At 44.4% G+C, this 13,711-nt stretch overlaps 1 protein-coding gene across 6 annotated transcripts in view; it reads left to right on the top strand.

Annotated features, from left to right (window-relative positions):
* DEPDC5 (DEP domain containing 5, GATOR1 subcomplex subunit) overlaps positions 1–13,711 on the top strand; it is a 228,801-nt gene that overhangs the window by 175,645 nt on the left and 39,445 nt on the right. For 5 of the 6 annotated variants that reach the window (XM_082263293.1, XM_082263290.1, XM_082263289.1 and 2 more), the window contains 5 exons: positions 6,320–6,441; positions 6,521–6,604; positions 7,230–7,362; positions 7,450–7,558; positions 11,190–11,420. In XM_082263293.1, the coding sequence (XP_082119419.1) occupies positions 6,320–6,441; positions 6,521–6,604; positions 7,230–7,362; positions 7,450–7,558; positions 11,190–11,420 (679 nt within the window). The remainder of the gene's footprint in view (positions 1–6,319; positions 6,442–6,520; positions 6,605–7,229; positions 7,363–7,449; positions 7,559–11,189; positions 11,421–13,711) is intronic. The other variant, XM_082263291.1, reaches the window with a different exon arrangement.

Raw genomic sequence — 13,711 nt, 5'->3', positions numbered from 1 at the left:
GGCAGCCAACTGGTCGCCTGTGCACACGTTCCAAAGTTTTATAAGGTGGATGTGTTGGCATCTGCGGATGCTTCCTTTGGCCGCAATGTTTTGCAGGCTGCTGTTTAGAGGACTTTGTCCTCTTTGAGTTTCAGTTGTTTTATGGTTAAGTTCCATGTTACCTGATTGGCTATGTTTAGCATTGGGATGTATTTTTTCTTGCTGTTCCCATCCCTCATGTTTGACACTGCTTTGGGACGTCCCACCTAGTCAAAAAGATGAGCTGTGTCTGTCAATGAACGATTTGTTACACTGCTTGTAACAAAACTGAGTACCTATAGCAGAAGGAGTATACCCCCTGGGACTGCCCATAGGTGTAGTCAAGTTCTTTTCTGTCTAGTGTCCTACTCTTGTTGGGGGCAGTATAACCCACGTGATCAAGAAGATGAGGAGCTGTGTCCGTCAATGAACCTCAGAGAAAAGGATTTTACGGTAAGACAAAAATCCATTTTTTTCTGCATCTATGTCTAAATGTATAGAATTCCTCTTATGAGATTTTAAGGGCAACCAGAAGCACAAAAAAACATTTCCCAGGACTAGCTGTGAATTATCTGGTTGAAACAGCGGGAACCTGCCTGAGAGTAACACATATGATCTTACAATTATAATTCTCAATTTGTACATGGTGACATGGGCCTTTTTGACAAATGTTTTTATGGATCTTTAAAATTTGAATATTTGTAATAAACGTAAGTATTTTATATAAGAAAAGTTTTTGTTGCTTCTGGTTCCCCTAAAATCCCATTAGAGAAATTCTATACATTTAGAAATAACAGGGATGGTGGCAGCCCTCATCTATACCGAGCAGGTTTTTCATTGTTCTGCATCTAGATCAACATTTCTCGGACAGGTTATGGTCCTAAAGTATATGTAAAGACAACGTATTCCGTTTTAAATAGAAATGAAAAGCAAAACATTTGTGTGTACATATAAAAACATTACAAATACTTTTTTTTTCCATCTTTTATAAGTGATCACATAACCTCTGCGAGAGGATCTTAGAGAACCAGGCAAGCAGTACAAAGAGCGCAGAATACACTTTCATACAAGTACATGGTACAGCAGGCACAGATCAGGAAATTCTGGTTTGACATATTTTTTAATATAACACTCTTTGTCCAGACTCAAAAATGCAACGCCTCTTCCTCTTCTATTCCTGTCTTCCAACTGGAGTCAGATCCCAATATGTCTGCCTAGAAGATAGGGAATAAAGAGTATATTTTTGCAATATTTGAGGAAGCTGCGTAAGATTTTTCTTCCCTGGACTACTGCCATATTAACCACTTCAGGAATTACCTCCCTTCATGACCAGGCCATTTTTTGCAATGTGGCAACTTTACTGACAATTGTGCAGTCGTGCAGCACTGTACCCAAATAAAATTGGATGTTCTCTCCCCCCCACAAATAGGGTTTTCTTTTGGTGGTATTTTATCACTTCTGCGTTTTTTTATTTTTTGTGCTATATAAAAAAAAAAACATTTACTTTTTGCTATAAAACACATCCAATAACAAAATGTAAAAATCAAATGTATTCATCAATTTATACCAATATGTATTCTGCTACATATTTTTGGTAACAAAAAATCCCAATAAGCGTATATTGATTGGTTTGCGCAAAAGTTATAGCATCTACAAACGATGGGATATATTTATGGAGTTTTATTTATTTTTTTCTACTAATGGCGGCGATCAGCGACTTATAGCAGGACTGCGATATTGGGGCAGACACCACCTGACACTTTTTTGAGAACCAGTGACTCTAATACAGTGTGTATTCAGGTACAGTGCCACAATAGTAGGTGACAATGGAAAGACAATGAATAAACAAAGTCCATAAAGTCCTTGAGACCAGATGCTGAAGTGCAGAAATGAATGCAAAAGGATTCCAACACCATAAGTGAAGACACAATCCTGACGATCACCACGTGCCCAAATAAGGTAATTCCCTTACCAGAACTTTAGACCCCCTGTCACGGAAGGTCAACCGGACATAGGGCATGAAAGCAACCACCAGGATAGGGTCCGCTCCAAATTCCAGCACCAGATCCACCACGGAACTTGCATCCAAAGCAGAGTACAACCTCATATGCTCAAAAACCTCAAATATTGGATGATGATATCCCAGGTGACCATATATGTAACAATCTGATCAAAAGACTCTTCACAAAATCGGACAATGTGATCGTATCTGTGAAGTGCAGTGACCAGTGCTAAAAATATGCACTGTCACTGTACTAATGACACTGGCTGGTAAAGGGATAACTTCTAGGGCAATCAAGGGGTTTAAATGTGTGCCCAAAGTGTTAATGTGTGCGCTGTGTACTGTTTTTACTAATCATTGTGCTGGTTTTTACTCCCTGCTTTAAAGGGAGAAAAAACAGCACATTGGCTGTCAGAAGAGAGCCCTGTGTTTGTCTACATACACAGGGCTCTCTTCTGTAATTAACGGAGCCGATCGGCAGGTTCTGGAGACAAATCAGTGGCCCGCACCCGCTGATTGGTTTGTGCTGTAGCAAATCGCAGCACAGCTGTCCAAGGAACATGGTTATGGTGGAAAACAAACCTTGCCATCAACATCTTGGAGTTCAGAGCAGTCCGTTGACCCTACAGCATTGGACCCCCTTCTGAAGGGACACCCAATCAGGGTGCAGTTAGACAATGCCATGGTTGTGGCCTACATCAAGCATCAAGGAGGCATCAGGAGTGTGGCTGTCTTGAAGAAGGCAAAACAGATAATCCAACAGACAAAAACTGACTATCCAGCGATTTCTGTGGTCTACATCCCAGGAGTGGACAGCTGTACAACGGATAACCTCAGCCGCCACTGCCTCGATCAAGGGAAGTGGGCCCTTCAGAGGTTTTCAGTCAGATATGCCAAAATGAGGGGTTGCAGATGTGGACATCCTAGCCTCCAGATTCAACAACCAATGACCTGTTTGTTACCAGAACCAAGGTTCTTCTAGCTCTTGCCTCAGATGCCTTTATAATCCCCTGGTCCAAGTTCTGGTTATTTAACCGCTTAACGACTGCCCGCCGCAGTCATACTGCGGCAGGCAGCAACTCTTGCGCGAACCGCCGTAGGTATACTTCTGTCGCGTGCCTGCAGCTAGGGGGCAAGCGCGCGCCGCCGGCGGCGCGCACCCGCCCCCGCTAGTTAGCGGGGAAACCGATGCACAGGGCAGATGGCTCCGATTGATGCCTGACACCCTCGATCGTTCCCCGCTGAGAGAGAAGGACAGGCAGCTGTTGTAAACACAGCTGACCGTTTTTCTCTCTGGAATGATCACAGAGCCCCTGTGATCCTGCTATATAGGATCACTGGTCTCTGTGATCATTTCACAAGCCACGCCCCCCCCCCACAGTTAGAAACCCGCCCCTAGGTACACATTTAACCCCTTTATCACTTACTGTGTTAACCCCTTCCCTGCCAGTGTCATTATTACAGTAACCGTGCATATTTTTAGCACTGATTTACTGTAGTAAGTCACTGGTCCCCACAAAAGTGTCAAAAATGTCAGTCAGGGGTCCGATCTGTCTGCCGCAATGTCGCAGTCCTGCAAAAAATCGCAGATCGTCCCCCATTACTAGTAAAAAAAAAAACAATAAAAATGACATAAATCTTTCCCGTAGTTATTAGACGCGATAACTTTTGCGCAAACCTATCAAAATACACTTATTGCGATTTTTATCAAAAATATGTAGCAAAAAAAAAAAAAATTGGCCTAAAATGTTAAAAATTTTAATTTTTTACTTTTTTTTTTTGGAAATGTTATATAGCAGAATGTGAAAAAAAAAATATATATATATATTTTTTTTTTTCAGAATTGTCGCTCTTTTTTGTATATAGCACAAAAATTAAAAATCGCACAGGTGATCAAATACCACCAAAAGAAAGCTCTATTTGTGGGGAAAAAAAGGACATTAATTTTATTTAGGTAGAGCATCGCACGATCGCGCAATTGTCCGTTAAAATAACGCAGAGCCCAATCGCAAAATATGGCCTGGTCATTAAGGGGGCAAATCCTTCCGGTCCAGAAGTGGTTAATGCCTTCCCTTAAGTGCAACTTCTGCCTTGTCTGCTCCAGGAAATAGAGCAAGAGAGGAGAATGGTAATCCTAATTGCATCATTTGGCCAGGAAGAACATTGTACCCCGATCTACTTCTAGCAGACAACCCTTAACCTCTTACCAACAGATCAGATCTGCTATCCCAAGACCCTCTATTCCATTCTGCTTCTCAGTCTCTGGCTTTAATGGCATGGCTGTTTAAATCCAGGTCTGAAAGGATAGAGGGATTTTTTTTAAGTCAGTGATTCCTACCTTGCTAAAAGCCAGAAAACCTCTTTCAGGAAGATCTATTATTGTTTCTGGAAATCTTTTCTTTTGCCTGGCGTGAACACAGGCACATCAAAGTCCACTATTACACCATGGATAAGGAATCTGAACGCAAGAGCTTACATTCTTGAAGAAAAATCCCCTCCTGCACTTTTACACTCCCATTCCACCAGATTGGTGGGAGTTTCATCATGAGATCAAGCCTCTGTAACTCACTTGTATTAGCCCGCCACCTAGTTTTCTGCTTATGCTTTTTCAAAGTTTTACCAGGTGGACATGCAGCTTTTGGCTGCAAGGATCTCAAAGTGGCATTCTGAAGTTGGATCTTCTGACCCTTGTTTTTTAGGCCTGTTGGCACAGTTATGTTTGCCTCATTGTGGCCCACTCCTCCTATTCATTGTTTAGTACATTCTATTGTGTATGGAGGGGCTCTTCTTCTCTTTTGCCTGACAGCACTAAGGTCGTCGGTTCGAATCCCAACCACAGCACTACCTTCATTGAGTTTGCATGTTCTTCCTGTGCCTGCGTAAGTTTCCTCTGGGTACTCCAGTTTCCCCACCACACTCCAAAGACTTGCTGGAAGGCTTATTGGTTCCTGTCAAAATTGGCCCTAGTATGTGTATGGCTAAATGTGAGTTAGAGGACCATAAATTGTAAGCTCCTTGAGTGCAGGCACTAATGTGAATGTACAATATATATGTAAAAGTGCTGCGTAGGGTGCTATATAAATACCTCTAATGAATACTCTGCTTATGCCCTGTACTGTACAATTTAGGAGAAGAAGAATTTTAAATTGTCAGTAAATTCCAGATGTTGGAAACAAGATATACATGTACAAGATGTACAGGAAACAAGATACCCTTTCTTCCATTTTTTTGTTTACTCTGCATTGCTTTCTTTCTTAAGGACTCATGGAGTAGGGCAAGGTTGCAGGGGAGGCATCCAGGGGTGTGTCCTTTAAAGGTTTGCCAGGTTAGGTTGCCAGAATTAGGTTAAAGTGATTGTAAAGTTTTTTCTTTTCTTCTTAATGTTATACTTGCCTGCTCTGTGTAATGGTATTGCACATAGCAACCCTGAACCTCCTCTTCTCAGGTCCCCCGCCGATACTCCTGGCTCCTCCTCCTTTCCGAGTGCCCCCATTAGCAAGTCGCTTGCTCTGGGGGCACTTGTGCGCTGCCTGCATTCATAGACACAGCGTTGTTTGGCTCCCTTGTCACAGGATCTGACTGAAACAGCGGGAGTCAATGGCTTCCGCTACCTCAGCAAAGCCTGCAAGAGTGGGGAGAGCGCTGGATCGAGTGAGGACTCAGGTAAGTATAGGAGGGGGTGATACTGTTACCTAAACATTTTTTACCCATAATGCATTAAATGCTGTAAGGTAAAAAGTTTTTAGGCTGTAGAGCCACTTTAAGGGCGACATTTAGATTTTGGGGGAGATTATGAATTGAGGGTTCAATTTGAGTGGGTTTTAGGATTTGGGTGTGGGGGTAAATTAAAGTGGTTGAAAAGGCAGGTTTTTTTTTACCTTAACACATTTTCCGCACTCCCCAACAACGGGTTGCAGAAAAGAAATTTGCTTCATTTCCCCATCAACATAGACTGTGTTGATGCGGGAATCCCTCCTGCCGGTCCATTGTCTTCTCCCCCGGCGGGGACAGAAGACAGGGATTATTGCTAGCGGCTATAGCAGCCGCTAGTGATAATCGCAGGTAAAAACACGGCATGCTGGTTTTACCCAAGTTGATTGATTGATCAGTGTGGTACATTCGGCCTGCCCATACACGTTTTAAATTTTGGCCGGTTCAGCAGAAACTGGCTGGCCGAGATTCGAACCATACAGCCTGCCTAATATGCCAAAGTATTTGAACTAGAAAACATAATTATTGCCTGATTTTAACTTTATTCAGCCCTCATTCTAAAGAGAATATCATTCTGATCTATTACAGATTTCTGTTGATCAGGGACTCTCTCCTTATGCTGATGGAAACAGTAGCCTGACAAACAACACCCCAACAGTTACTCAAGGAAGCAATACAGGAGAGCAGCCATTTCAATCAGCTGAGACAAGGTAAAGATGCTCAATTATCATTTGTGTGATTGTGCTTGTAAAATGAAAATGAAAATCCTGACAGGTAATTCTGGTTCAGTGTCCCACAGATGTCTGGGGGACCAAGCACTCTACCTTCCAGTGCCAGCCTGAGTGAGATTCTGGAGGCTATGAAACACCCAACGTAAGTACCTGGTATGCTTTGACAGATTTTCAAACAGTTGACGGGGTTGACAAAAGTGGTTAATTTTTACATTTCAGACCGTGTGAGAGGCATTAGTCTTAAGTGTATCTAAACCCAAAAACAAAAATATATTGTATTTCTGCTTACCTGTCCCTAGATGCGGAGTTACATTTGTTTTTCTTATTTAGGCTTTTATTCATTTAACTTCACCTACCGATTTTTCCAGTGACACACTTCCTGTACCTATAGTGTATCTATGGAACAGGAGAGTGCATCATTTGGGAATTCAGTTCAATGCCCAGGAAGTTAAAATTACTGAATTTCTATCAATCAACATTTGATTTCATACCTTTCCAGTACTTGCAGATGAACTTAGCCTGAAAAAGTGACATTTATGCAGCAACCACATCTAAGGACTGGTATGCTGCAACATATTTTTTTCTTTTTCCTGGACTTTGATAATATGATATTATAATAACATGGTCAGTGTAAAAGCTCAAAGACGTTTCATGCATAGCTTCTATGCAAATTAACATGAAAATAGCTTTCAGAGTTGTAAAGGAAACAAATAGTAAAATGTCCAATGCACCTAAAAATGAGTGGTATGTTATTTATTTTCTTGCAGTACAGGTATTCCATTGCTATCCGAACAGAAAGGCCTTCCTCCATGTTGCTTTATCAGTGCTGAAGTTGTACATTGGCTGATCAATAACATTAGCTGGGTGCAGACTCAACCTGTGGCAATGGACATCATGCAGGTAGGAAAAGCGTGTGTGCTTTCTCCACAGTTATAACTAGATATTTGGTAAAATAAATAATAATCACATATTATATGTATCTTGCAGAAAATGTTGGATGAGCAGTATATTACCCATGCTTCTGGCGAAACACTTAGAACCTTTATCTATGGGTTCTACTTATATAGGATACCTCCTGAAAGAGAGCCTGAAAGGGGTAAGAGCAACATGTGTTTGTTATTTAGAAAGAACAAAGTCTTCTATGGAAATGTGGTTTCTTATTCGTGCAGTACAGGACACAAGAGCTTTAGTATTTAACCATGGCTTATGTTCAGTTGATTAGACTCTGGCTAAAGAGAAAACCACAGGGACATCCCCTATATAACCCCTCCTATTTCTAGCTAGCCTCTGTTTCTTGCTAGTGTCCTTACGTGATGGACCTCTTCGGTCTACTGAGAGAAGCTTACCTCTTTTTTTTTTTTCTAAAATGTTTCTTATGATTCCTGGCTGCACCATAGCCACTGTGGCTCATTCTGAAATTTCCAGATTGGTTAATTCCTTGGCTAAGCCTTAGGGGATTGTACCTGGATCCCGCTTTGAAGAAAAAGTGGGGCTGGTCTGTAATGCTGCTAGCCTTCAGGTACCAGATCCTGAATGGTATTTTCTTTGGGTGCTATACAGTTCTAGGGCCACAGTCTGCAAGCAACAGAGCCCTGTCCCTAAAGACCACTTTGGGATCATGCCCGCTGTGGAGTGCAAAGACTTCCTCCTCCTTTGTCTGTCTGATCAATATGAGTCACCTTCAGCTGAACTTTAATCCAAGCTTAGGGACCATTATCATTGCTAACCTTGTGTACAATGTTTGACGCATCCTGTCCTTTCTCCATTCTAGTCTTCTAGATCAGCGACTGGCCTTGAGTACATTCAAGGGACAAATCTCGGGCTTGGTCATTCTGTTTGAGACCATTAGCTCTTCATTAAGGGCTAAGCACACCTTTAAAAAATAATTAAATGCACATATTTCTGCATGTAAAAAATTTGCATTATTTTTTTCCTGGAGCCTGCAGAGCATTGCACTTGCGATCAGCAGATCACGAGTGCAATGTCAGGCTCCTGCAAACTCTCAGTATAGCTGTCTGCCCATACCTCCTGTGCAGGCAGAAAGTTACAGGAGAGCAGAAAGATAGATGAACTACTAGAGCACTCACCAGTGCCCTATAATGTCCTCCTCTGTGGCTGCCTCCCTTTATATTACCCCCTCACAGTGTCCTCTCTGCTGTGGCAAGGCGCCGCCACCAAGACCCTCACATTAGTGTCCTCCTCTCTGTCTCTGCTGTGGCGAGACGCCGCCGTTGAGACTGAGTTTCACTGCCTTCCATTTAAAAATGGGGCCAGACGGCACCATTGAAAAACTGTGCATGGCAATGCGGCAGGCTTCAGAACAGAGCAGGCGCAGTTAGTGCCCATTAGCTACGGTGACCACATTTCCAAACTGCCAATCAGGGACACACACCCCCTCCCAAAAAAGATGATCTCAAAATCCTAGTCGACGATGGAATCCGTCACCCCTTTCCCTCCTGTGTGGCTCTCCCTATCATGGAGCGCTAGGAGGAAGTGATGTCACTTTAGAGCAGCGATCTCCAACCTTTTTGACATGGGGGACTGATTTCATAGAAGAAAAATGTTCCAAGGACTGGAGGGGGGAATGTAATTTCAAGGTTGACAGGAAATTCGGTGGCTGTGATTTGTCAGGCAAATGGCTGGTGTTAGCACTTAAATCATCCCGAAACTATGCTTGATATGGTGTCAGGATGATTGAATTATTCTATTATAACATTGTAATATATAATAAAATAGTTCAACTCACCATAATGCAGAATCAGTGGGAACCCTAAGCTTGTCACTTGCCACCAGATGCAGTGTGCCACTGTCGCCTGCCACCAGATGCAGCTTGTCACTTGCCATCAGATACAGCATGCCACCATCACCTGCCACCAGATACAGCATGTCACTTGCCACAGTCGCATGCCATCAGAAGCAGCGTGTCACTTGACACCGTCGCCTGCCATTAGATGCAGCGTGTCACTTGCCACTGTCGCCTGCTGCCAGATGCAGTGTGTCACTTGCCACCATTGCCTCTCCCCAGATGTAGCATGTCACTTGCCACTGTCGCCTTCTGCCAGATGCAGCGTGTCACTTGCCACCATTGCCTGTCCCCAGATGCAGCGTGTCACTTGCCACTGTCGCCTGCCATCAGATGCAGCGTGTCACTTGCCATTGTCGCCTGCTGCCAGATGCAGCGTGTCACCTGCCTGTCCCCAGATGCAGCGTGTCACTTGCCACCGTCACCTTCTGCCAGATGCAGCGTGTCACTTGCCACCGTCGCCTTCTGCCAGATGCAGCGTGTCACTTGCCACCATCGCCTTCTGCCAGATGCAGCATGTCACTTGCCACTGTCGCTTTCTGCCAGATGCAGCATGTCACTTGCCACCCGCAACTGGCCACCAGATGCAGTGTATCACTTGCCATCTGAAGCCTGCCACCAGATGCCGTGTGCCACTTGCCACCCGCAGCCTGCCACCGGATGCAGCGTGCTACTGTGTTCTCTGGAGCGGCGCTTGCCAGAGCAGTGTAAGACACAGCAGCCCCGATCCTCTGCATTCTCTTCCTCGCTGCTGACAGGAGGTAGAATGGGCAGGAAACAAAGCCCTTTTTTGACAGCGGCGGCTTGGGTAGGTGGAGGAGGGGGCAGCACAGTTTTTCCTTTTTCAAACGGCATTCCTGCAGGCCCGGCTGTTAAAAAGAAAAGGGTTCCTGCTGTGGAAAAAGTAGAGGAACGCTGTTCCCATGCGTTCCTGCAGGACTCGAGCCTTGATTAAGCTCCTGTTGCCTGGTTGGCTACTGTTTAGCCTGGGAATTTTTTTTGCTGTTCCCACCCCTCATGTTTTACACTGCTTTGGGACTTCCCAAGGGTTAGAATATCAGGAGCTGTGTCCGTCAGTGAACGAAAGAGAAAATGGGATTTTTGACTTACCGTAGAATCCATTTCTCTGATGTTCATTGACGGACACAGCACCCACCCCTCTTTGGAATTGTAATTCTCCTGACACTGCTTGTAACTAAACTGACTGCCTATAGCAGAGAGAGGGAATATACCCCCTGGGACTGCTGATGGGCACAGCCAGACTTTTTTTCAGTGTCCTACTACTGTAGGGGGCAGTATAACCCAATGGTTAAGAATATCAGGTGCTGTGTCTGTCAATTAACATCAGAGAAATAGATTTTTTTTTTTAACGGGGACTTTTAAAAAAAAATGTGTCACACACCAATGATCTTGATTTTTTCCATGTTGTCCAGGTAGATCTCCTCCCCGTGGTTGCCTCCCCCGGTTTTAGGTAAATCTATTAGCTAGATCCCCTTAGATATGCTTATAATTCACATAAGCAACCATTTGCTTGTAAATGCCATAAAACAGTAATTCTAAACTTCCATCTTGCAAGCCCTCCAAAAATCATAATTTTAAGGCTCTTTATAAACCTGTGTAAACCTAAGGAAATTCTGAATGCAATTAGGAATAATCAAGGCAAGCATTGTGAAACACTGCATTGTAGAATCCCCTAGCGTTGTAGAATCCCCTAGAAAGAGTTTTAGCCCCAACCCATGTCAATAGGAAAGTTGGGAATCGCAAACATCGAGAAAACCCACACTAGGCTAAGTGAATACTAATACCAACGTACTGTACCTTTAGATTTATGGCTTTGTACTTACATTTTTATATATCATAACTGTTCATGTGCAGCTTTTGTCTTTGATTTTTACATACCTGTAAATATTCTTTTGTCTTGTAGCCACAACTAATCTGACTCAACCAAGCCCATGGCATTCAGCTGCAATGGAAGATTTCACAGCTTTTCAGAGGAAATGGTTTGAGGTGGCATTGGTGGAAGAGGAGCTGCTCCATTCTGAAATCCCACCATTTCTCCTGCCTTGGCTACCCAGTCGGCCAGCCTCTTATGCAAGTAGGCACAGTTCTTTCAGCCGCAGCTTCGGAGGAAGGAGCCAGGCCGCAGCGCTGCTAGGTAGCTGCCCGCAAAGGGCAGAGGAGCTGATGGAGTGTTATGTCCAAGAGAATGATCTCCCATGGACTATCCATGGCTTTCATGGTTCATCCAGCCTATGGTTCGAATTATTTCCCCCTGAAATACCTTGATTTCTGTAAATATTACATTAAGGCCAAAGCCCAGCTCCTAAGAACATGGCAGCCTCACTATCTGAAGCAGCAGCAGCTACTATTTGATAATTTGACAACCATTGTAAAGTCATACATGTATTACATTTGTAAATAGACGTAACACAATGTAGTGATGCAGGTTCTGTATCTATATGCTATTATAAAACTAAAGCATAGTTTTTCCTGTTTTATCGGTCTTAAACTCTAATTTTAAAAGCTGTTTCTGCTGTTTTCCAACATATATCATGGGAATCTGATAAAGCTGAGTCATGCCACATCAGTATTCATTCTTCACATTCTAATTCCCCCCTCTAACCACTCAAATAAAGGTAACATAGCTAAGGGCTACACCTTTGTGGCGTCCATGTGACATCATTGGTTCCTCTCTTGACCTTGTGGCTGTAATCTCATTTCCAGCAGCTCCTCCCCTGACGGGTACCACGTAACTTGCATGCCAGGCATCTGTTCAGAGCCATGGAACAGGCTCTACAATCACCCCCTCCTCCTATTTCCTGGGTCTTTTTACATCTTGTGGGAACAATGAGATCATTAGGATGTTGTGTTTTTTTTTTTTCTTTTTTTTTTTTTAATCAGTAACATATTTCATTTTGATCACTGGTCAATCATTGGTTGTTTTCCATTTCACACCCTTGCTTGGTTGCATGCTTTTGTATGTAGGCTGCATGTAGCATTCTCCAGCTTACCTGTTTCAAACTCTCTAACTGTAAACTTTTTTCCCACGTGTGATTCTGTTGACTTTTTTTTTTTTATGTTTTATTAGTTGGTTATCTTCCCTATTGTGTGATATCCTTCCTTTCAGTTTCTCCCAGTTGAAATATATATTTCTCTTACGTCCTCCGACAGTCGCCGCCCACTCACAAGTCTTCACCAATGGGTATTGACCTTTGCTCCGCAGGAGTAGCTAGGCACAAGATTTGTTAATAACAAAAGCTTTTAGCATAGACACACCCCTAGGGGCTGTCCCCTTAGTCAATACCTCCCTGCACCAGCATTCTCAACCCAGTTTGATCTTGCCTAGCTTAGGAGTAGCAGGCTTTCCTGTGCTGGGGCTTCAGTCTCAGCCTTCTACCCTTTTTTTTTTTTTTTTTTTTATTTCAAGTATTTTTCTTTTCTTTACTATCTGTTATTTTGTCAGCTTTAGTTTAGGGATCTTCGGATGAAGATGATCATGTGGAGCTGGGTCTCGGACTGGCCGCCCTGGATCCCAGGGCTGAGGGCCAGATGGATCCCCAGCCTGCCATCGAGCGTTCAGCTACGGTTCGCCCTGGCGCCATGAACGACCCATCCCTGCTCGCTGCAGGGATGCTGCCTGTGAGGTGGCTACCTCACTGGACGCCATTCTGAAGTCTTGTGCTGCAGTCCACAGCGTCTTGGCTGCGGCACTCCCTGTCATCTTGATAGCGGTTTGCCGCTGGAGACGGCTCCCCACGCCATCCGGTACGGTAAGCGCCTTCTGTGTGGGGACCATCTGTGTGGGTGTCAGTCTGTGGCTGTGTGTACCCCCATGTCTGTGTGAAGTGCGGGCTCCCTGTCAGATCCCTGTATTGGTTAGTATGCCTTTGTGGGCTGCGAGGGGGGGGCCCTCCCGCTCTGCTGTGAGTTCTGTCTGGGGCAGATTGGGTGCAGACATGCTTGATCGGCGGCCACTGTTGCGGCCCGCCATTTTTTTTGCAGAAATGCTATGGACGGCCCTGTCTCTGTACAGCGCTGTGTTTTGGCGCCACTCGCCGCCATTTTGGCGGGCCGCGCTCGTTTGAGCACATGTCGGCGCCATTTTCTTGTAGCCTCTATCCCTCAGCCGAGCGGCCATTTTTGCGGAGCCTTCATAGGCTATATCAGTCAGCCGGTTATTGCATCACTTCCTCTCTCTCTGGAACAGCGATCGGTGGCAGCAGCCTGGTTGTGCTCTCTCCAGGTTTTTCCTTCATTGTCCTGTCATTCCTTGCTCAGTGTTCTCTATCCCTGCGGGATCGGTGCATACAGTAGTGTACGGTGGGCTGCGCTCGCCGTGGTGTTAAAGGGCCAGTACCTTTTTTTCCTTTCATTGCTGTGGGCATGGATTCTCAGGATAGCAAGTTTCCCCCCGCCCTGGTGGGGGACCAGGGGGCTGCTGCTCCC

This window comes from Pelophylax lessonae (assembly GCF_965119305.1).
Source record: "Pelophylax lessonae genome assembly, chromosome: 1".
Classification (NCBI taxonomy): Eukaryota; Metazoa; Chordata; class Amphibia; order Anura; family Ranidae; genus Pelophylax; species Pelophylax lessonae.
The sequence above is the reverse complement of the archived record's forward strand: the minus strand, read 5'-3'. Positions and strand labels throughout refer to the sequence as shown.